Here is a 22610-nt window from a genome sequence, read left to right as displayed (position 1 = left end):
CTCTGGAGCCCTCCTGCGGTCCCTCCCCAGCTGGCCAACTTCCTGCATTCCTCCCTGGCCCTGATCGTGCACCAGTAGGGTCTCTCAGCCTGGCCTGTGCCCTCTCACAATCCTGTACCCCTCGGGGGATGTCAAAGAGCCGGTTTCGGCCAGACGATGGAACGACCGACCAGTCACTATAATGTGCACTGATCACCAGCGGGCAGATGTTCAATGCAGAAACTGCCTCCTGGTGGTCAGTGCACTGCCACAGGGGGAGCAACACTCAGCAAGAAGCCAGGCTGATGGCTGGTGAGTGCAGCAGCGGTGGTAGGAGCCTCTCCCGCCTCTGCAGCTGCGTCAAGGATGTCCAACTGCCATCAGTCAGACATCCCCTGAGAACTCCTGGACTGCGAGAGGGCACAGGCTGGGCTGAGGGACCCCCCCAAGTGCACAAATTTCGTGCACTGGGCCTCTAGTATAATATAAAAGCATACTATGCAAATCAACCGAATGACTGAACAGCAGAACGACCGTCCAGACAACTTTCCAGGTGACCATGCTATAACATGCACTGGCACCAAGCCAGCTAAGGCAGGTACAATGCGATTGGTGGTGGGGGGGGGGTGGGGAAGGGGGGTTCCACCATCACCCCATGATCACCCCACAGTTGCTATGATGTGCACTGACCACCAGGGGGCAGGTACTCTGACCAGTAGGTTAGCTTGCTGCTGGGGTCTGGCCGATCGGGACTGAGCGAGATGGGCCAGACATACCCTGGAGCCCTCCCTTGGTCTCTCCCTGGCTGGCCAACCTCCCGCGTCCCTCCCCAGCCTCAATCATGCACCGGTGGGGTCCCTTGGCCTAGCCTGCACCCTCTCGCAATCTGGGACCCCTTGGGGGATGTTGGAGAGCTGGTTTCGGCCTGATCCCACAGGTCAGGCCAAGGGACCTCATTGATGCTTTAATTCATGCACTGGGCCTCTATAAGAAAATAGAGGCAAAGGAGGCTCATGTTATTGGTAGAAGTGGTATTGAATTTGTGGATTATAGTATCTAGATTGATTAAGGAACTGAAGAAAGAGTGAAGTGGAGGGGCTACACAAGGTCCTAATTTGATCAAACAAAAGTCAAGAATGGTAGAAGTTTATTTTCTTTAAAAAAAATTTTATTGTTTTCCTTTTTATTGAATATATTGGGGTTGGTGATGGAAGAAGACTTGACTTGGGGCAGTGAACAATACAGTGTACAGGTAATGTGTTGTAGAATTGTGCACCTGAAACCTGTATAATTTTGTTAAAGGATAAGTAGAAGTTTCTAATAGAGTCAAAGGTCAAGAGTGAGTAGTTGAATAAGTAAGTTGAATATAAAGGAGATAATAAACGGAGAGCAGGATGTTAAATTAGTGATTTTGGAAGTTGTGCAAAATTATGACATAACAAGGCCTAGAGTGTTACCAAGGAAGTGGTTTGTTTAAAAATACCTGCTTGAAACTATGCTAAATTTTAACCTTGCTCTTAAAGTCCATATATAGACAAGTATCATTTTATTAGTTTATATTATTTTAAAAAACTAAATCCACTAGGGATAAATGTTCATGTTCAGTCTCTGAATCCATTCTCATAGATTTTATTTACATATTTTAAACTAGCAACAGTAAAATTTTATATTTAGGTTGCATACTTCCTTTCAATGGCATTCAAATTTCTTTTACCCACCTACCAGTTCTACAACCTTGGCTGATCACCAGAATCAACTGTGGAGCTTTTTAAATTTATGAATTCCCAGCCTGCCCACAGTGAACCAGTAGATTTAGCAGTTCTCAGGTGGAGGATGGGAATATATACAGTCTTCCCAAGTAATTCTGACTATTCACCAGGGATGACAAAATTGAACCATTGGCCTGAGAGATGGGGAAGAATTCTGCCTCTGATTTCTCAACTCCTCAATACACACTTTGGAACTAGTCATCTAAAAGGAAGCAGTGGGAACAGTGGGAATGCTTGAAGAAGGGGCCACAAACTATAAACAAATGAAGTCAAAAATGTATATTTCATGGAGCCCAATTTATGGATTTTAAGTAATTTTAAAATATTAAGATATTCCATTATTTTTATCTTCTGGTTGTCTTAAAAAACAAGGAGCAAGGGCTATTTCACAATTTCTCTATTATAAGAGTACAATAAAATTATAATAACTATTGTAACATTATATAATAACTGTATGATAGATTGACTTTACTATAAAATGGTATAATTATTTGTGATATTACTTTCAAACTGTTCTTTTAAAATATTCTCCTCCATATATGATTTTTGAAGACTGAAAAAAGAGATAACTGGAAAGTTATTGTAGAAGACTTATTAAAGGTGCTGCTGAAAACTACTAAAATAGCCAAAGGAATACAAAGAAGAGAAAAGAAGAGAGTGATGATAGGATAGAGACAACTTCGGATTAGGGATGATATCTTCAGATTTCTACAAGAGCTCTAAAACTAGCTTTGTATAAGCTATATCTTTAAGTGACACAAAAAAGAAAGTTTTAAAATTTTTTCTTTAAAAAGTAGCTTCAAATCATGATTACTTCAAATTATATGACCACTCCTAATATTAGCTTATTCTTTAACAACAACAGCAAAGACAATAAGAGACTTAAAACAAACTTTCAGAGTTGCTATTGTCACAACACTCTTTAACCTAAGAAGGACCAGAAAAAGAAGAATTGAAAAGAAGTGCAATGTACCTTGTTTCCTATTTCCCATGGGAACTCTGACAGCAGTTTAAGATTCAAACCTGCAGGGGGAAGGGAGGAAGTGAAGTTAGTTATGTAAGTCAAATCACCACAAAATAGCTAGAGAAAAAAAACAGCAGTAAGACTCACCAACTCCAGGTAGAGGCAACGAAACCCGTTTAAAGTCCATATGTTTAGAAACATAGTTCAGTGACTATAAAACACCACTGTGAAGCACATGCATGATCTATGAGTTAGTGCTACAGTTAATTTTACTTAAATCCTTACAAAATAATTATTCCTTGCAATTGATAATTCACCTTAAATAGAAGCCTGACTTGGGTCCTCTCAGTGACTTGGAACAATTATTGATGGCGGGTGTATGGAATTAGTGGTTGATAGGAAGTATACTAATAAATGAATAGCCAGAGCTTATTAAAAGGAGAAGGATCCAAAATAATACTGACATAGGAAAACTTCAGGTCAAATCTAACATAAAGAAATACTAAAAACATTACTCTAAGTGCTGGTACTTAATTATTTAAAAAAATCTTCAAATGTTCAAATGCTTAGGTTCAGCATGGGAACTGACATGGCTTATGAGCAGCATGTGTGGAAACCATTCAGAATTAAATTAACTCAATATTAGCCAGTAAGGTGATAGAACATGCTAAATCACTGCTGTTGTTTTGGAAAACATTAACACAAGTATAGTGTTCAGGAAAAGGAAAATGATAATCTCATTCTTATCTTCACTGAACCCTGCATGATGTTGAGGTCAGCTTTGCCCACCATATTTTAGAATGAGCATAAGCAAACTGGGCTGTTAGCAAAGTGAAGATGATGGTACAAGAACTTGACTCTAATGTAACTAATTAAAGAAGTGAAATACTTGGCCTATAGAAGAGAAAGATACAGCTGGTGTCAAATATGTGAAGCAGCATTAGCTCATTCTGTGTAGCTCCAAATGGCAGGACTCAGGCCAATGGCTGATGGACGGATTTTGTCTCCATGCCAAAACAAGTAAGGAGAAAATGCCTTTACAAATTTCAACTCAAGGGACAACTAGTAAAGCTCTCTAAGGATAATACTAGCGGAGAGTCATGCTTTAGACCAGGCGTCCTCAAACTACGGCCCGCGGGCCACATGCGGGTGTTTTTGCCGTTTTGTTCATAGTTTTTTTTAAACTATAGTCCGGCCCTCCAATGGTCTGAGGGACAGTGAACTGGCCCCCTGTTTAAAAAGTTTGAGGACCCCTGCTTTAGACAGAGGGATGAAATCTTCAGTGACTTTAAAAGTTGTTCAAATATTGGTGCCAAGCTAACAATATAAAAAAAAAAATAACTTGGGAGATCATTAAAAACAAGTTCTAGATCCTTCACTTGGGGTTTCTGAATTATTTGGACTTAATTTAGGTTGTAGTATAGGAATCTATATCTTCAACATGCTCATTGGTCATTGTGATGACCAGCCATGTTGGGAAAGCACTGAATCGTATTATTTCGTAAAGCCTATTCCAACTCTAAATGTTATAATCCCAAATGCATACAAAAGATGATGCTGTTGGCCAAATGGTCTAATGAAGTATTCAGCGAGGTTAAGGTAATTTATATTTATTAATTTGTCATTATTTAACTTATAAGAATATCCTAAAAATATGACCTGAAAGAGAATTTAGAAGAATGAAGAAACAAAAAACAATGCTAGGTCATTTATTGTCTAATTATTCTATTAGACAAATTAATATCATTGATGTTGGTTAGATTTTACGGATGCTCTGGGGTCAAATATAATACTCCTTTGCTATCCTGCAGAAAGCACCGGTCTTTCTGTCTAATACAGGGATTTTCCAAAGGGAGCAAAGGACCTTTTGTCCAAATAGCCAATTGTACTGTCTCATTAAAAAATACATATTAGGAAGAAAACTGCTATGATGAAAAGTTTCACAAAGCACAAATGTCCTTTAGTCAGCATGAACATAAGCCAGTAACTCTCAGGAATTGTTTCTGCAATATCTGTTATCTACTCCTGGATTCTGTTTCCACTTCGATGTACTCAAACAGGAATCGCTGGGACCCCAGACAATCATCTGTTTCCATAGAGCAAGGGCAGCTGAACTGATAAAGCTGTGATAAAGGCAGCATTTCTACAGATGAGGCTGGAGGCCCGTTTTAAGTAGATCAGTCTTAAAAGTGCTAATGAAGTGACTTAAAAATCATAAAACATCAGAGCTAACACGGCTCTCAAGAGTATACATTTCAAAGGCCTGGGGAAGTAATGTGACTTGACCGAATTCTTTCCCTTAGACACTGATGGGACTGAGAGACTAGAATCTGAAACTCCAGTCTCGGGCATGTAAGGAAAAGAAAATCCAAGAGGCTCTATCTCAGATACCACTATTGGTAAAATTAGCCCCCATATAAATCCCCCATATAAATGGAGGCAGGCAATTGTGAAGGGAGATGTAATTAATAGTTTACTCCGTGCTGATGGAGTGGTAACCGGGTGGTGATTTGCTCTGCATGTAGAAGGTGTATACGTAGCTTGACTATGGTAGGGGAATCAATAACAGTGGCGATTCAAGAACAAAGGAAAAGAACTAGAGGCTAAATTCAGGATTATGGGATGGACATTTAACCTAGGGACTCTGGATTAGGATTTATGAGATACCACTTATACAAGAAATAGAAAGAGAACCAGAAACAGTGCAGAAAGAAGACAATCCTGCAAAGCAAGAGATTTCAATGCATCCAACACCTTGTGGATTCCTTGAGGGGCTGGAGGTGAGGAGAAGACGCCTAGATAGGAATAATGGACTTTATTTATAACATTGGCCCTGAAGTAAAGTCCTAAAGGAATTTTAAAAATTCAAAATGAGTTAAATAGTAGATAAATCCTCCAATAAATTAGTGTCTATGAGGGAATATTAGGAAATATTCTAGAAGAAAATTCGGATTTTGGTCCACCTATCAAATTGAAGAACAACTGTCACTGAAGAAGAGTTCATCGCCTGGAACCTACAGAGCTGAAAACTGAACACGGAGTTTTGCAGTGAAGAGAGTAGAGTCGCTTCATTTGCAGAGAACTAAGCAAGGAGAACCAGAAGCCTGTATTCCCCGATGGCGAACAATCAGAAGGTTTTAAGGAGTTAGGAGCAAAAAGCCCACAGAAGCTCTAGCCGGTTTGGCTCACTGATGGGTCCCGGGTTTGATTCAGGCCAAGGGCACATGCCCAGGTTGCAGGCTCGATCCCCCAGAAGGGGGCATGCAGGAGGCAGGCAATCAGTGGTTCTCTCATCATTGATGTTTCTATCTCTCTTCTCTCTCCCTTCCTCTCTGAAATCAATAAAAATACATTAAAAAAAACACAAAACACACACACACACACACACAGAAACCCTGGTGGAAGAGTTTTGGAATTTGACCTTTTATGGTAAGAAGCTTCAGCACTGGGTCTCCCTGGAAACAGCTGTTGCTTCTGAAAGGGTTCTGGTGTTCATGCTCCGGTTAGGCCCCACTGTTGGGGTTCCGTGGGGAGGAGGGAGACTTTGGTTCCGGGTGCAGCTGGAGAACAGGGGTCCCACCTGCGCAGCACTGACCCTGTAAAATAACTCAAAGGTTATATTCATCACCTATCTGCTTTAGGGAGAACCGGTTTTAAGCTGGTCTATGGGATTTGTGTGCTGTTTCACAACCAGGTTTTGTAAAATAAGACTTTATATATAGAAATGCTATAAAGTAGCTGTCAGTCAGTAGTTTTGGATAGGAGTCTGGAGTAATAGTTAAGTTGGGTAAATGACTAAGTAAATTTTGGAATATGTTTAGTGGCATATTAATATGGATATTAAAGTGATACATAGGGAGATTTTAGAAATACATGAAAAAAATTTAAGGCCTAGGATAAGTGAAAAAGTAGTACGTATATCATAGGGTTGTTGTAAAGATTAAACTAAACAATTGATATGAACATAATTTGAAGCAATAAAGTAGCTTTAAAATATAAACTATTACTATATAACGATAGAAAATTATTTTTGCATTTGCATAAATATTTCAAAAGATCACAGAATATAAGTAGCTATTGTCTTAAGAGGAGTGGCTTAAGGGACTAATTTTTAAATAAAACTTTCAAATAATACACATTTGTTTTAAACAGTTAAGTTGAATCTTTTGTCCAAATTGAGAACCACATAAAAGGTAAATTTCAGGGGCCTATAGAAGGAATAAAATATAGTTACCATACCATAAAATCTTGAGGAAGAATGGAGATCCATGAAAGGAAACACTAAAGGAAAACATATACTGCAATTATAATGATCTTATCAAAAGTAAAAATTTTTAGTGAAATTTATTTACACTATAGAATTAGAAAATGAACCAGATGACACTTACTGGGACAAAACAGTTGACTCCCCAATTCCAAATTGGGATGGAAATTTAACCGAGAGTCTCTAGATTATGATTTATGAGATATCATTTATATAATAAACTAGAGGCCTGGTACACAAAAATTTGTGCACTCAGGGGGGTCCCTCAGCCTGACCTGCACCTTCTTGCAGTCTGGGACCCCTCAGGGGATGTCCACCTTCTGGCTTAGTCCATACCATATGGACTAAGCTGGCAGTCAGATATCCCTCTAGCAGCCCTAAGCCGTCAGTCGTCAGTCAGATATCCCTAAGCTGGCAGTCAGATATCCCTCTAGCAGCCCTAAGCCGTCAGTCGTCAGTCAGATATCCCTAAGCTGGCAGTCAGACATCCCTCTAGCAGCCCTAAGCCGTCAGTCGGACATCCTTAGCGCTGCTGAGGAGGCGGGAGAGGCTCTCGCCATTGCTCTCACAGCTGTCAGCCCAGCTTGTGGCTGAGCTTGTGGCTGAGCGGAGCTCTTCCTGTGGGAGCACACTGACCACCAGGGGGCAGCTCCTGCATTGAGCGTCTGCCCCCTGGTGGTCAGTGTGCATCATAGCCACCGGTCATTCCAGGTTCATTCAGCCATTAGGGTCAATTTGCATATTATCCTTTTATTATATAGGATAGAATGTTATATAAATAGAAGGCTTCAAAAAATGGCAAGATCTGGAATATGGATAAATGGCAACTTCCAAAAAACAGAGTGTTAGCCTCATAAGAAGTTTGTGTGCATTTTCAATTTTGCCAAGAGAAGTCTTCCCTCTTTGTCTTCCCAGAATCCTACCATAGTTAGACCTTAAGCAGAAGTTTTGGGGTATTTGATTCCATCATGAAAATCCTTTGCAACTTGGACATGACTAAGGATAGTTTCTTTTTTTTAATGCTTCTCTAAGTCTTGATGTTTCAAGTTTTTAAATTACCCTTCACCTGCTTCTTTCATTGGCTCCTTTTTAAAAAAAAAATGTTTTTATTGATTTCAGAGAGATGAAGGAAGAGGAAGAGATAGAAACATTAATGATGAGAGAGAATCAATAGGCTGCTTCCTGCATGCCCCCTACTGGGGTTCGAGCCTGCAACCTGGGCATATGCCCTGACCTGGAATTGAACCCTGACCTCCTGGTTCATGGGTTGATGCTCAACCACTGAGACATACCAGCTGGGCCATGACTCCTATCTTGATTTGGGTTGCCCCAGAAACAAATTTGAGTGCTTGTGGTCCTTAGGAGAGACATCTCTATAATACATTAATACTGGCAAAAATAGTTTATAAAGTAGTAAATACAGACATAGACTATTGAAATGAGGAAAAGAGCTGCAACAGGTTTGCCATGGGAAAAAAAAAAAAAAGAAAGATGTTACGTGAAGAAGAAACTGTGTGATGTTTTATTACATGTTGAAATTGGGAAACTGACTTCAGACGCAGTAGAAACGTCTTCATTTTCCAAACACATTTAAGTGAAGAACAATGGGAGAAGTATGACAAAAAGCTTTACTGACAATTGAATGAATTGTTAACAGTTGAAGAAGTTAATGTTAAAGGCACAAGGAGGGAGTGATGCCATGTGGGAGTAATTCAGCAATCGAAAGGATAAATAAACAACAACAACAAAACCTTTTACTGAGGCCTAAACCAGAGCCTCTGCGGGTGATTATGCAGTTTGCTCTGCCCAGAGCTGAGGTAGCTAAAATAGAGTCCAGTTCAAGTCCAGCTCCCGGGCACAGGGTTCCTTCTGCCTGAAGGGGGCCCTGTTCTAGAGGCTATGGCTAGGGGTACAAAGTATGTCGAGAAATCTTCATGACTGCTGTTAAGCTTGCAAAATCACCAGCCAGAGAAGCAGTAATAGCTTGTAAAACAAAAAATTCCCTGGAGGAAATACTGCATGTCTACTCACTCTGAGCACGTTCACATATTATTACTTATTCCACTTCTTCTACAAGCTGTTTCAGAGAAGTAAATTTTTAGATGTATGACTTACAAATACTGGGGAATTCTTATCTGTAATTTATGGTATTAAGAGATAAATGGTTGTTAACAGGAACAGAGAATATATTTAGATACAGTGGTTCATTAATAGTTTCATGCATTATTTAACTTGGATGCATGAACTATTTTCTTAAACTTCGAAGGAAGGAAACTTTTATTTGCTATATATTACAATGGAACTTGAAATATAGAGCAAATAAAAAATCACTTAAAATCATATGTTCGCTAGCAAGAGTTTGTAGACTTTCTGGGAGATTTACAGTTTGGGAGATAATAGATTGTCTAAGTTTCTTATCTGCTGCCACTGTTGATTTTATATATCTTTGTTCCCTATTAGTTGGAATCAATAATGAGATTGTATATGCATGGGAAAGTTGTAGACCCTTAATGAATTTTGTCCTTTTTATTTATTTGCTATATTTGCAAATATTAACTATCATTGATCTACTGCTATCAAATATAGATTAAAAATAGCCCAATCTCAAATTGTGTGGTGCTGCCCAATGACCTGGGAAGTTTAAAGAGGGATCTTTGGAAATGCTTATAAAATAAAGTTTTTATAATATTTATTGCTGGTGGGTTTTTTATTGCTTTTGATTTTAGAGAAATTGCTTTTATTTTAAGCTTTAAATCCTATGTCTTCATAGTGAGCAAAGTGATTTAGAGCTTTTATAGAGCTGTTAAAATTGCTTTAGTAAGCTTATTAATTTTTTATGCATATCATTAGTCTTATGAGCAAATTGACTTCTTCACTGGATTAGTTGTACTATTTGTCATATGAATTACACATTTTACAGCTTGTAGATTTTAATGAAATTCAAAACTACTTCACTTGATTATTCTTCGTCTTGTTTCTAATGTTGAGAATAATTCTTTCAAATTCCTCAATACAAAAACTGAGTTTCAACTCATGAAAATTTACTCTTGGAGATAAATAATGATGGAAGAAGGAATTAACTTTGGGTGATGAATGCATGATGCAATATACAGATGATGTGTTATATGGAGTTATACACTTGAAAGCTGTATAATTTTATTAACCAAGGTCACACCAATAAATTCAATAAAAATTTTAAAAAAATTGAGAAAATAAATAAAATTGTATGAAATAGAGTAACAAAAAGAAATAACATGCTCTTGGCCTTTAAAAATGCCTTTTTAAAAATCCCACTTTTGCCAATCTGGATGTGGCTCAACGGTTGAGTATTGACCCAGGAACCAAGTGGTCACCAGTTTGATTCTGCCTGGTTTTGAGGTCGATCCCCAGTGGGGGGGCCTGTAGGAAACAGCCTAATTCTCTCTCATCATTGATGTTTCTATCTCCTTTCCTCTATGAAATATATATATATATACATATATATATATTATTTTTTTAAATCTCACTTTATTCTTCTTTGTATATATGTATGTATATACATATACACACACACACACACATACATAAAAGCATATATACATATATATTTCATTAACTAATAATAATCTGTATAATTTGGCACTGCCTTTCCTCAATCTTCAAATTTTCAGTGAAAAACTTTTTAAAAAAATACTTGATTGATGATTAAGTCAGGGAAAATGCTTTCTTTTCAATGAAATTGTGTCTTAAGTGTTTGGAATTTAATTTAATGTCATTAGCACATTAGTTTGTTAACCTTCTTTTAACAGTAAACTGTAGGCAAGGAAGATGAGCTAAAGGACTTCTTCACGTGTCAAGGAGGAATAGGAATAAAGACAAAGAGTCATGACTCATCCTTATCTTCTTGAAACCAAAGATCTTTGTTTAACATTTGGACAAACCCAAGGAAGAAGTAAAGGAGCCGCTGAGAAAGGGTGGAGAATTCTGGAAGGAGAGTGAAGAGACACCCTCTTCCACTACTTACTGGCTCCTCACTGCTCTTCTTAACCAGGCCACCTCCGGAGGCAAAGACGGATGCCACAGATGACAGCAATCAGTCCCATTCCCAGGGCTGGTCAGGGGGCATTCTGAGTATTCTGCACTTCTGAAAACTGTAATTTTTCAAACACAGAATCTGAAATAGGTTAAATGCAGTAAAATATGACAAGCAAATCCATGAGTTTTGCAGGAAGGTAGGTCCAAATGGCAGCAAAACCTCTGCTGCCTTGACTTCAAAGGAAGAAAATATAAATGCTGATGAAATGTCTGTGAAAAGTTAGGTAGCCTGGAAAGCCCCTGTAAATGTCCCCCTCCCCTAGCCTTCTGACCATCCCACACCATTGTCACCACTAGCACCACCACCTGGTCTCAAGGTTCAGCATTGCCACCCGATATTTGACCATTTTCGTGGACAATTGATTCATTAACATTATGTGATAGAATTATACTGAGGTAATTTACAATACAGGGTGCTGGTTTTAAACTGGTCACTCGCTGAAATAGTTAATTGGTTTAGTAGGGATGGGGGGGGGGGGGGGGGAGATTGTCCTAGCCAGGATCTAGACACAGATTCTGCTAGATTTGATATTACATTAATTCTGCTTTCCAGAAGGGAACAACATTGCTCTTTATGTGACTTCTGAATAAACTTCTTTCACTATTGAAGATGCCCCATTCCACACTCCAAAGCCAATATGGAAACCCCCCAGAGAGAGCAGTTCCTCTTCTGCTTTTTAAGTGAACCAGATTTCCCCCAGTAAATCTCTAGGAATTGATTTTCCTTTAAAAAAAACAAAAAACATGATTTTTTTTGTATTCAAGAGACCCACATTCCAGTTAATTTAATTAGATGGTATAAACATTGAAGCTGTTTTAAACTCCGTATTAATGTCATGACAGGATTAGTGTCGAGACAGATTCCTAAAACACTATTTGAGTTGGGAAAAATTAAGTTGCGTGGAGAATGATTTTCTTCCCTGATAGTTATCTGGGGGCTTTCTACCATGCCCAGACACTCACTGTACATGTGTGTTCTTGGCAATATGCCAGGAAGTTCAGGTCCCATACCCTGTCACCACCCAAAACCACAACTTGCATATGAGTTAGTCCCATTTGTACAATGGCAATCGTCATACAGTGTGCTAGTGCAAGGATCCCATCCATAACCTAGGGTTGCTTTCCACCATAGTACAGATTAGCAATTCCAAAACTTTCTGTGTATTCTAGGATTAAGCAAACAAGTTCATACATCGTAGATAATGGGAACTAGGTATCTCACTGTGGGAGAAGGGAGTTGCAAAGATGGAAAGAGGGAAGTTTATGTTATCTATGGTAATGGACTGGAATGTGAAGAATTGATATGAAATCCCATGACTTAGATATAAATCTATAATAATAAAAGCGTAATATGCTAATTAGACCAAAAGGCAGAACGACCTTCCGGATGACCTTCTGGACAAAGCCAGGGCTGTAAGGGCCGAGCCCCTTGCACAAATTTCATGCATTGGGCCTCTACTATAGATATAAAAAGATTTAAGTAGATATAGAGTAGGTATACATACATATATTTCCCAGAACTTCTTTCTCAGAGGGGGTAAAAGCAATGATACTCCAAAAGCAATAAGCACAGTTAGCATCAAGATCTTGGTTTTCAAATACTGTTCTTTGCTAAAAGAAACCAGCCCTCTTTGGAGAAATGGTAAGTTCCATTCTATATATGGAAAAATGCAAGGTGAGTCTGGGACATCTTGTGTTGCCAGAAAGAAAAGCTCAAAGAATGAGGGGGTCAATATGACACAGGAGCTAATTTGAGGGATCCCACTGGCAAAAACAGAGGCAAACTGAGCACCAAAATAAAGATAATAAGTTATAAGCCATTGAATAAAGTCTATATTGATATATTGAGTCCATGTTGATATAGATAAATAAATGAATAAATAAATGGGAGCACTAGCCAGTTTGTTCAGTGGTTAGAATGTCAGCTCACGGCCCTAACCGGTTTGGCTCAGTGGATAGAGCATCGGCCTTTGGCCTGAAAGGTCCCAGGTTCGATTCCGGTCAAGGGCATGTACCTTGTTTGCGGGCACATCCCCAGTAGGGGGTGTGCAGGAGGCAGCTGATCGATGTTTCTCTCTCATCGATGTTTCTAACTCTCTATCCCTCTCCCTTCCTCTCTGTAAAAAATCAATAAAATATATTTTAAAAGAATGTCAGCCCATGAACAGAAGGGTCCCAGATTCGATTCCAGTCAAGGGCATGTACCTCAGTTGCAGGCTCAAACCTCACAAAGTTGTCCTTGATAATTGAAAGAAATGGAGATTTATGGACAAGCAAAAGCTGAAGTAATTCATCACCATAAGACCAGTCTTACAAAAAAATGTTACAGAAACTTCTTTAAGCTCAAGTAAAAGGGTGTAAATTAGTAACAGGGGAACATATGAAAGTATAATCTCACTGGTAAAAATAAAAATATAGTTAAATTCAGAATACTCTAATGTTGTAATGGTGGTGGGTAAATCACATTTAAAGAAAATTCCATCTAGCAGCAGCAAAATACAATTTTTTCAAGTGTACATAATACATCCTCTAGTATATGTTAGGCCACAAAACAAGTATTAACAAATTTAATAAAATTGGAACCATTTCAACCTTCTTTTCTGACCACAATAGTATGAACTAGAGAACAATTACAAGAAGAAAAACTGAAAATGTCTTAGATATGTAGAGATTAAACAACATGCCATTGAACAATAAATGGATCAAACATATCAAAATAAAAATAAATCTTGAGACAAAAGAAAATGGAAATACCACACACCAAAACTTATAGAATGCAGCTAAAGCAATTCTGGGAGGCAAGTTCATAGCAATAAATACCTACATCAACAACAAAAAATCTCAAACAACCCAACTTTATATCTCAAGGAACTAGAAAAAGAAGAACAAAACCCAAAATTAGGATAATGAAGGAAATAACAGAAATATAGGCTAAAAAGACAATAGAAAAGATCAGTGAAACTAAGAGCTATTTTTTCAAAAGATAAAAAAATTACAAACCTTAGCTAGATTTTCCAAGAAATAGAGGACTCAAATAAATAAAATTATAAATGAAAAAGGAGACATTACAACTTATACCAAATAAATACAAAGAATCATGAGAGACTATTATGAATAATTATAGACCAACAAATTGGGCAACCTATAAGAAATAGATAAATTCCTAGAAACATACAACCTATCAAGATTGAATTATGAAAAAAAATTAAATCTTAGACCAATTACTAGTAAGGATATTGAATCAATAATCAAAACCCTCCCAACCTAGAAAAGTCCAAGATCACATGGCTTCACTGGTGAATTCTACCAAATATTTAAAGAAAAATTAATACCAAGCCTTTTCAAATTCTTCCAAAATAGAAGAGGAGGCAATACTTCCAAACTCATTTTAAAAGGCCAGTATTACCCTCAGATGAGAACCGGAGGAAGATGCTACAAGAGAAGTACATTGCAGGCCAACTTCTCTCATTATATTTAAAAATCTTTAATAAAACATTTGCAAATGAAATTCAACAATACATTAAATAGATCATATATATCACGACTAAGTGATATTTATTGCAGGGATGTAAGGATGGTTTAACATTCACAAATCAATCAATGCGATATGCCACATTAACAAAATGAAGGATAAAAACCTTCTGAATAGATGTAAAACAGCATTTGACAAAATTCAACATCCATTCATAATAAAACTTAAACTGGATAGAGAGGAAATGTATCTCAACATAACAAAGGCCATATATGATAAGTCCATAGCTGTTCCTGATCTTTACCGTTAAGATCAGGAACAAGAGAAGAATGCCCACTCTTGCCACTTTATTCAAGTTAGTACTGGAAGTTCTGCCAGATTAATTAGTTAAAGATACAGAAGGAGAGAGAGAGAAGACACATCCAAATCAGTCAAGGAAAACATATAAAAGGCATACAAATTAGGAAGAAGTAAAACTGTGTCTATTTGCAGACAACATGGTATTATATATAGAAACCCTAAAGATTCTAACAAAAAATTGTTAGAACTAATACATTCAGTAAAGTTTCAAGATACAAGGTCATACACAAAAATCTGTTGCATTTCTATAAACTAATAAATTATCATGAAGAGAAATTAAGAAAACAATACCATAGCTTGGCCGGCATGGCTCAGTGGTTGAGTGCTGACCTATAAACCAGGATGTCATGGTTCAATTTCCTGTCAGGGCACATGCCTGGGTTTTGGGCTAGATCCCCAGTGTGGGGCATGTAGGAGGCAGCCAATCAATAATTCTCATCATTGATGTTTCCATCTCTCCCTCTCCCTTCCTCACTGAAATCAATATATATATTTAAAAAAAAACATTAAAGGTAACATTTAAGAAAAATAAGCAATGCCATTTATAATTACATCGAATGAATAGAATATCTAGAAATAAATTTAACCAGGGAGGTAAAAGGTCTGTACACTAGAAACTATGAGACATTAATGAAAGAAATTGAAGAAGACACAAAAAATAGTAAGATGTTTTGTGCTCATAGATTGGAAGAATTAATATTGTTATAATGCCCACAGTACCCAAAGTAATTTACAGATCCAACGCAAGCCCTATCAAAATTCCAATGACATTTTTCACATATATAGAAAAAACAATCTTAAAATTTGTATGAACCACAAAGACTACAAGTAGCCAAAGCTATCTTGAGAAAGAACAAAGCTGATGTCATCACAATTCCTGATTTCAAACTATATTACAAAGCTATAAAAATCAAAACAGTATGGTATTTACATAAACCAGAAACATAGGTCAATGGAATAGTATAGAGCATCCAGAAATATATCCATACATATATGGTCAATTAATATATGACAAATAACCAAGAATATACAATGGGGGAAGGATAGTATCTTCAATAAATGGTGGTGGTCAAACATGATAGCCATGTGCAAAAAAATGAAACTGGTCCCCTATCTTACACCATACACAAACATCAACTTAAAGTGGATTAAGACTTAAACCTAAGACCAGAAACCATAAAACTCTTAGACGAAAACATAGAGGGGTAAGCTCATTGACATTGGTCTTGACAGAGGTGTTTTTTTGTTTTGTTTTGTTTTGACACCAAAAGCAAATGCAACATAAGCAAAAATAAACAAGTGTGACTACATCAAATTAAAAATCTTCTGCACAGCGAGCAGGAAAAGGTGTTCAACTTCACTAATTATCAGGGAAATGCAAGTCAAGACCACAATGAGACATCACCTCACATCTGTTAGAATGGCTATCACCTAAAAGACCAGAGATAACAAGTGTTGGAGATGATGTGGAAGTCTTTTGGTGGGAATGTAAATTGGTGCAGCCACTAGGCAAACAGTATGGCAATTCCTCAAAAAATTGAAAATAGAACTACCATATACTCCACTTCTGGGTATATATCCAAAGGAAAAGAAATCACTACCTGGAATAGATGGATAAGTGAATAAAGAAAATGTCACACACAGAGACAGAGAATTATCATTCAGCCATTAAAAAGAATGAAAACTTGCCATTTCTGACAACATAGATGAACCTTGAGAGGGCATAATGTGAAGTGAAATAAGTCACCTAGAGAAAGACAAATACTCTATGCTTTCACATATATGTGGAATATAACAAAACTGAACACAGAAACAAAGATCAGGTTGGAGGTTGCCAGAGGTGGGGGCCAAGAAGTGGGGTGAATGGATCAAGGTGGTCAAAAGGCACAAATTTCCTGTTGACAATAAATAAGTTCTGGAGATATCATGTACAGCATGTTGACTATATTTAACAATACTGTGTTGTCTATTTGAAAGTTACTAACAGAATAGATCTTAAAAGTTCTAATCATAAGAAAAAAAGGTGATGGTAGTTAACTAAACTTACTGTGGTAATCATTTCACAATATATACATATATCAAGTCATTATGTTGTGTACCTTAAACGAATACAGTATTACATGTCAACTAGAGGCCTGGTGCATGGAATTCGTGCAGGGGGGGGTGATCCCTCAGCCTGGCCTGCACCCTCTCCAATCCGGACCCCTTGGGGGATGTTTGACTACCAGTTTAGGCCCGATCCCATAGTTGGACATCCCTCTTGCAATCCGGGACCGCTGGCTCCTAACTGCTCACCTGCCTGCTGGCCTGATTGCCCCTAACTGCCCTCCCCTGCCAACTTGGTCACCCCTAACCACCGCTGCCTCGGCCCCCACCACCATGGCTTTGTGCGGAAGGACATCCAGATGGATGTCTGGAAGACGTCCAGTCTAATTAGCATATTACCCTTTTATTAGTATAGATTATACAACATAAGCTTTAAGGTAGAATTGGATTAGTAGAAATGAAGAGACATTTCATTAAAAAATGTATATTGGTTTGATATGATTCAAATCCACTTGTTTATGACAAAAATCAAGTCTTTAAGAATAGGATTGCTTGCCCTAGCTTGGCTCAGTGGCTAGAGGTTTAGCCTGAAGACTGAAGGGTCCCAGGTTCAATTCTGGTCAAGGGCACATGCCTGGGTGGAGGGCTTGATCCCCAGTAGGGTGAGTGCAGGAGGCAGCCAATCAATGATTCTCTTTCATCATTGATGTTTCTATCTATCTTCCTCTCCCTTCCTCTCTGAAATCAATAAAAATCTATTTTAAAATATCCTATCTAATAAAAGAGTAAAATGCAAACTGACCATACCTCTGCTACACCCACAAGCCACGCCCACCAGCCAATCAAGAGCAAGTATGCAAATTAACCCAACCAAGATGGCTATGGCCACGGAGCGAGCAGGAGGCTTGGGTTTCCCCAGCAATAGAGGAAGCCAAGCTTCCTGCACACCCTAGCCGGCCCAGGCCTCCCCTCAAGGATACAAAGTTTCAATTATAGAAGATAAATAAATCCCAACAAAAATGGCTGTGGCCATGGAGTGAACAGGAGGCTTGGGTTTCCCCAGCAATGGAGGAAGCCAAGCTTCCTGTACACCCTGGCCAGCCCAGGCCGCCCCACACCCCAAGGGAACCCCCACCCTGATCCAGGACACCCTTCAGGGCAAACCAGCTGGCCCCCATCCGTGCACCAGGCCTCTATCCTATCTAATCCTATCTAATAAAAGAATAATATGCAAATTTACCATCACTCCAACACACAAGATGGCTGCCCCCATGTGGTCAAAGATGGCTGCCCCCACGTGGACACAAGATGGCCGCCCAAGATGGCCTGCAGGGGAGGGCAGTTGTGGGTGATCAGGCCAGCAGGGGAAGGCAGTTGGGAGGGACCAGGCCTGCAAGGGAGGGCAGTTGGGGCGATCAAGCCTGCAGGGAAGGGCAGTTAGGGGTGACCAGGCCGGCAGAGGAGGGAAGTTGGGGGCAACCGGGCCTGCAGGGAAGGGCAGTTGGGGGGGACCCAGGCCTGCAGGGGAGAGCAGTTGAGGGGGACCAGGCCTGCAGGGGAGGGCAGTTAGGGGCAATCAGGCTGGCAGGGGAGCAGTTAGGCATCAATCAGGCTGGCAGGGGAGTGGTTAGGGCAGTGGTCGGCAAACTCATTAGTCAACAGAGCCAAATATCAACAGTACGATTGAAATTTCTTTTGAGAGCCAAGTTTTTTAAACTTAAACTTCTTCTAACGCCACGTCTTCAAAATAGACTCGCCCAGGCCATGGTATTTTGTGGAAGAGCCACACTCAAAGGGCCAAAGAGCCACATGTGGCTCACGAGCCGCAGTTTGCTGACCACAGGGTTAGGGGGTGATCAGGATGGCAGGCAGAAGCGGTTAGGGGCAATCAGGAAGACAGGCAGGCGAGCAGTTGGGAGCCAGCAGTCCTGGATTGTGAGAGGGATGTCCGGCTGCCCATTTAGGCCCGATTCTAACGGGATCAGGCCTAAACGGGTAGTTGGACATCCCTTGAGGGTCCCAGATTGGAGAGCGTGCAGGCTGGGTTGAGGGACACACACCTCCGTGCATGAATTTTGTGCACCAGGCCTCTAGTAAAAGAATAAAATTGCTTTGCTACCAAAGCCAACTAAGGTGTGTCTTTCGTTGTCCCTGATGAAGTCTGAGCAGCTCAATTGCTAATCGACTTTGCTGAGTTCTTATCCAATAAAATCCCTGGAGAAGCACCACCATGCATTTAGGCTATAAAGACCAAAAGCTGGGGAGGACAGAGTGCTTCTGGGGTAGGAGACTGTGAGGGTCAGCTGCTGGGATGCAGGGAAGATGCGGAAATGCCCAGTGCCTGGAAGCATCTGAGGGTCTGGGATATGCTAATCTGCTGGGGGCAGGGTCAGGCCCTGTGCTCTGAGAGGTCAGGTCTGGAGGGAGGGCAGGGGTGTGGTTCCAGGGAATGCCCTTCCTCCGAGGCTCCTCCTCCTCCCCTTAACCCCTAACCTGTCTATTTGGATGAAGGGGCTGGGAAGCAGGTACGCAATGCCTGGTCCGGACGCCCCTCAGTTCTGGATCTCTCCAGGGCGGGGGAGGGGTGTTTGTATTGGTTTATTTGATTCTTCTTACACATTGAAGGGGGTGGCAGGGGAGAGTCTGCCAGACATGGTTTCCTTCAGCTTGCTCATCAGAGCTGCCCCGCGTGATGCCTTTTCCCTTCCTTCCCCACTGCCCTGAGCTAACTTGCATGAGATCGCCAGGGAGAAACTGGGGTCCCTGTATTGCGTGGAGATTGGACTCCACAGGAACCTGCGTGATCTAGGGAGGGTTGGGGTCATTCACTGCCGGAAAGGCTCGATTTAAACCCAGCAGCCGCTTGCCACCACTTAGATAGGCGCCGTCTGAGCCATTTGCAGAGGGTTTATCATCCCTTCTGGATGTTTCCTTGGAAACCACAAACTCAAGATAGCAGAGCCGGGCTGCTGAATTTACTTGAAGGATGTAGAATAATTTTTAAACTATACTAAAGTGTGTACAATTAGGTCAAAGCATTATGCAATTGTTTTCTATTAATTTGTACCATAGAGGGTCCTGAGTGTTTGAGGATGTCGGCTCTCACAGAGCTTAGTGATTGTAACTATTGAATTTAACCGAAGTCTCCAGTGATTCTTGTGGCTGGGTGGCCTCTGGGCCAGGCAGTGTGGTGGGCCTGCGTGCGTCTCCACCGGTGGCCGCTTCCAGGAGCCGCTCCCGCGCCGGTGGCCTCTGGGCCAGGTGGCACAGCATGCCTGCTCGCACCTCCACTGGTGGCTGAATCCACCCGGGGCAGCTCCACCTCAGCCAGGGTTGGGACGCCGCGGGCCTGCTCGTGACCCCCGGCCAGGCGGCCTCCGGGCTGGGCGGTGTTGCGGGCCCAGGCTTCCGCTGGTGGCCACTTCTGCTGGGGGCCACTCCTAGGCCGCACCTGATCGGTGGTGACTATTACGCACCTGACTGGTCATGTCTGCTAAGGCATCCGGGCTCATTAGCATATCCCTCGATTATCATATAGGATGATATCTCAATAAAACTTGGAAAAATAGGAATAAAAATAAATGTCAGTTACCACTATAAAAATGTTCATTTCATTCAAAAGTGCTCTTACAGAAAGATTCAGAATGATGTTTGACCATTATCTGGGTTCATAAAATTAATCATCATGGTATCCAATAGGATATCATGGAAATAACATAGTGTAACTTCGGAGGATGGATTTTAAAAGACACTGTGGCTTCTGCCTTACTCTTATTATAGGAGAAGAAACCAGAACCATGTTTCAACCATGTTGAAAGGATACTCAGAGTCCTATGATGAGGTCCACATGGTAAGAATATGGGGCCTCCAGCCAAAAGCCACGTGAGTGATGAGGATCCTCCAGTCCCAGTCGGGCCTTCAGATGACTCCACTTCTAGCTGATGTATTGACTGCAACCTCATGAGAAATTCCAAACCAGAACTACCTCCCTAGGCTGCTCTCAAATTCCTGACAGAGAAACTGTGTGAGATAATAAGTGTTTATTCTTGCTTTAAATCAATATGTTTAGGGTAATTTGTTACTATGCAATAGATAACTAATTTAGAAGTCATTCTACTGCTGACTGGCACGGCTCAGAGGTTGAGCATTGACCTGTGAACGAGGAGGTCACGGTTCAATTCCCAGTCAGGCCACAGGCCCAGTTGCAGGCTTGATCCCCACTGTGGGGCATGCAGGAGGTAGCCGATCAATGACTATCTCTAATCCTTGATCCTTGATGTTTCTATCTCTCTCTTCCTCTTCCTTCCTCTCTGAAACCAATAAAACAAACTTTTAAAAAGTCATTCTACCAAAGTAATTGATGTATACTCTTCAAAAGGGGAAATAGACTCTTCAAAAATGTCAAGGTCATGAAAGACAAACATGCACACATACACACACACACACACACACACACAATACAAACAAACCCTGAAGACTTTTTTCAGATTAACTGAGACAAAGACATACATAACAGTCTAATGAAATGTGTGATCTTAGAACAATTCTAGACTAGAAAAAAAAAGTGTGTGTGTGTGTGTGTGTGTGTGTGTGTGTGTGTGTGTATTTACTAAAATAAACATCATCAAGGCAATTGGAGAAATTTGAGTACTATCTGTTGCTTAGGTAATAGTATTGTACCAATATTAATTTTCTGGTTTGCTCATTGCATTGTAGTTATGTAAGAGAAGGTTCTCATTTTTAGGAAATACACGCTGAAGTATTGAGAGGAGGGGTGTCATGCCTGTAACTTATCTCAAACAGTTCCAAAGTAACAATTATATGTGCAAGTATCTCTCTCTTTCTCTCCATATGTCTATGGCCCAGGGCACGAAATTCATGTACAGGGTGTAGGGGGGAGGTGGGTCCCTCAGTCCGGCCTGCACCCTCTCACAATCCAGGACATCCCTCTCATAATCCGGGTCTGCTGGCTCCTAACTGCTCACCTGCCTGCCTGACCGGCCCCTGCTACCACAGCTTCATCTGGAAGGACATCCAGTAGGTCATTCAGCTGTCTGGTCTAATTAGCATATTACGCTTTTATTATTATAGATATATATCCATATATAAAAATATCCATATATATAGCACTATATCTATCTATATCTATTATTCTATATCTATTCTATATCTATCCATCCATCCATCCAAAGTGAGAGAGAATGAGAAAGAAAACAATGAAATGTTAACATTTGGAAAATTATATGCTTTGTACCATTCTTGCAAGTTTTCTGTAAAAATTATTTCAAAATAAAAAGGACGTAATAGTAGAGGTTTGCTGCTGTTCATAAGTTTCCTTTCTAAGTAAACTGTTGTTTCAACCGTTAGAATTATTAAAAACTTTTGAAATGAATTTTGTGGATCCAAACCAAAAATAAAAATAAATAAAAGGGAAGGGAAGGGAAGGGGAAAGAAAGGGGAAAGGGAAGGGAAGGGAAGGGAAGGGAAGGGAAGGGGAAGGAAGGGGAGGGAAGGGAAGGGGAGGGGAGTGAAGGGAAGGGAAGGGAAGGGAAGGGAAGGGGAGGGAAGGGGAGGGAAGGGGAGGGAAGGGAAGGGGAGGGAAGGGAAAGAAAGGGGAGGGAAGGAAAGGGAAGGGGAGGAAAGGGGAGGGGAGGGAAGGGAAGGAAGGGGAGGGAAGGGGAG

The 22610-nt window shown here is 40.3% G+C and overlaps 1 protein-coding gene across 2 annotated transcripts in view; it reads left to right on the top strand.

Annotated features, from left to right (window-relative positions):
* Nucleotides 1–20758, top strand: part of CD55 (CD55 molecule (Cromer blood group)) — a 79609-nt gene extending 58851 nt beyond the window's left edge. For both annotated transcript variants that reach the window (XM_054711843.1, XM_054711837.1), the window contains one exon: nt 20709–20758. In XM_054711843.1, the coding sequence (XP_054567818.1) occupies nt 20709–20743 (35 nt within the window). In that variant the 3' untranslated portion in view covers nt 20744–20758. The remainder of the gene's footprint in view (nt 1–20708) is intronic.
* The last annotated feature ends 1852 nt before the right edge of the window (nt 20759–22610 follow it).

The sequence above is a fragment of the Eptesicus fuscus genome, chromosome 22, assembly GCF_027574615.1.
Source record: "Eptesicus fuscus isolate TK198812 chromosome 22, DD_ASM_mEF_20220401, whole genome shotgun sequence".
Classification (NCBI taxonomy): Eukaryota; Metazoa; Chordata; class Mammalia; order Chiroptera; family Vespertilionidae; genus Eptesicus; species Eptesicus fuscus.
This window is presented reverse-complemented; position numbering and strand designations above follow the sequence as displayed.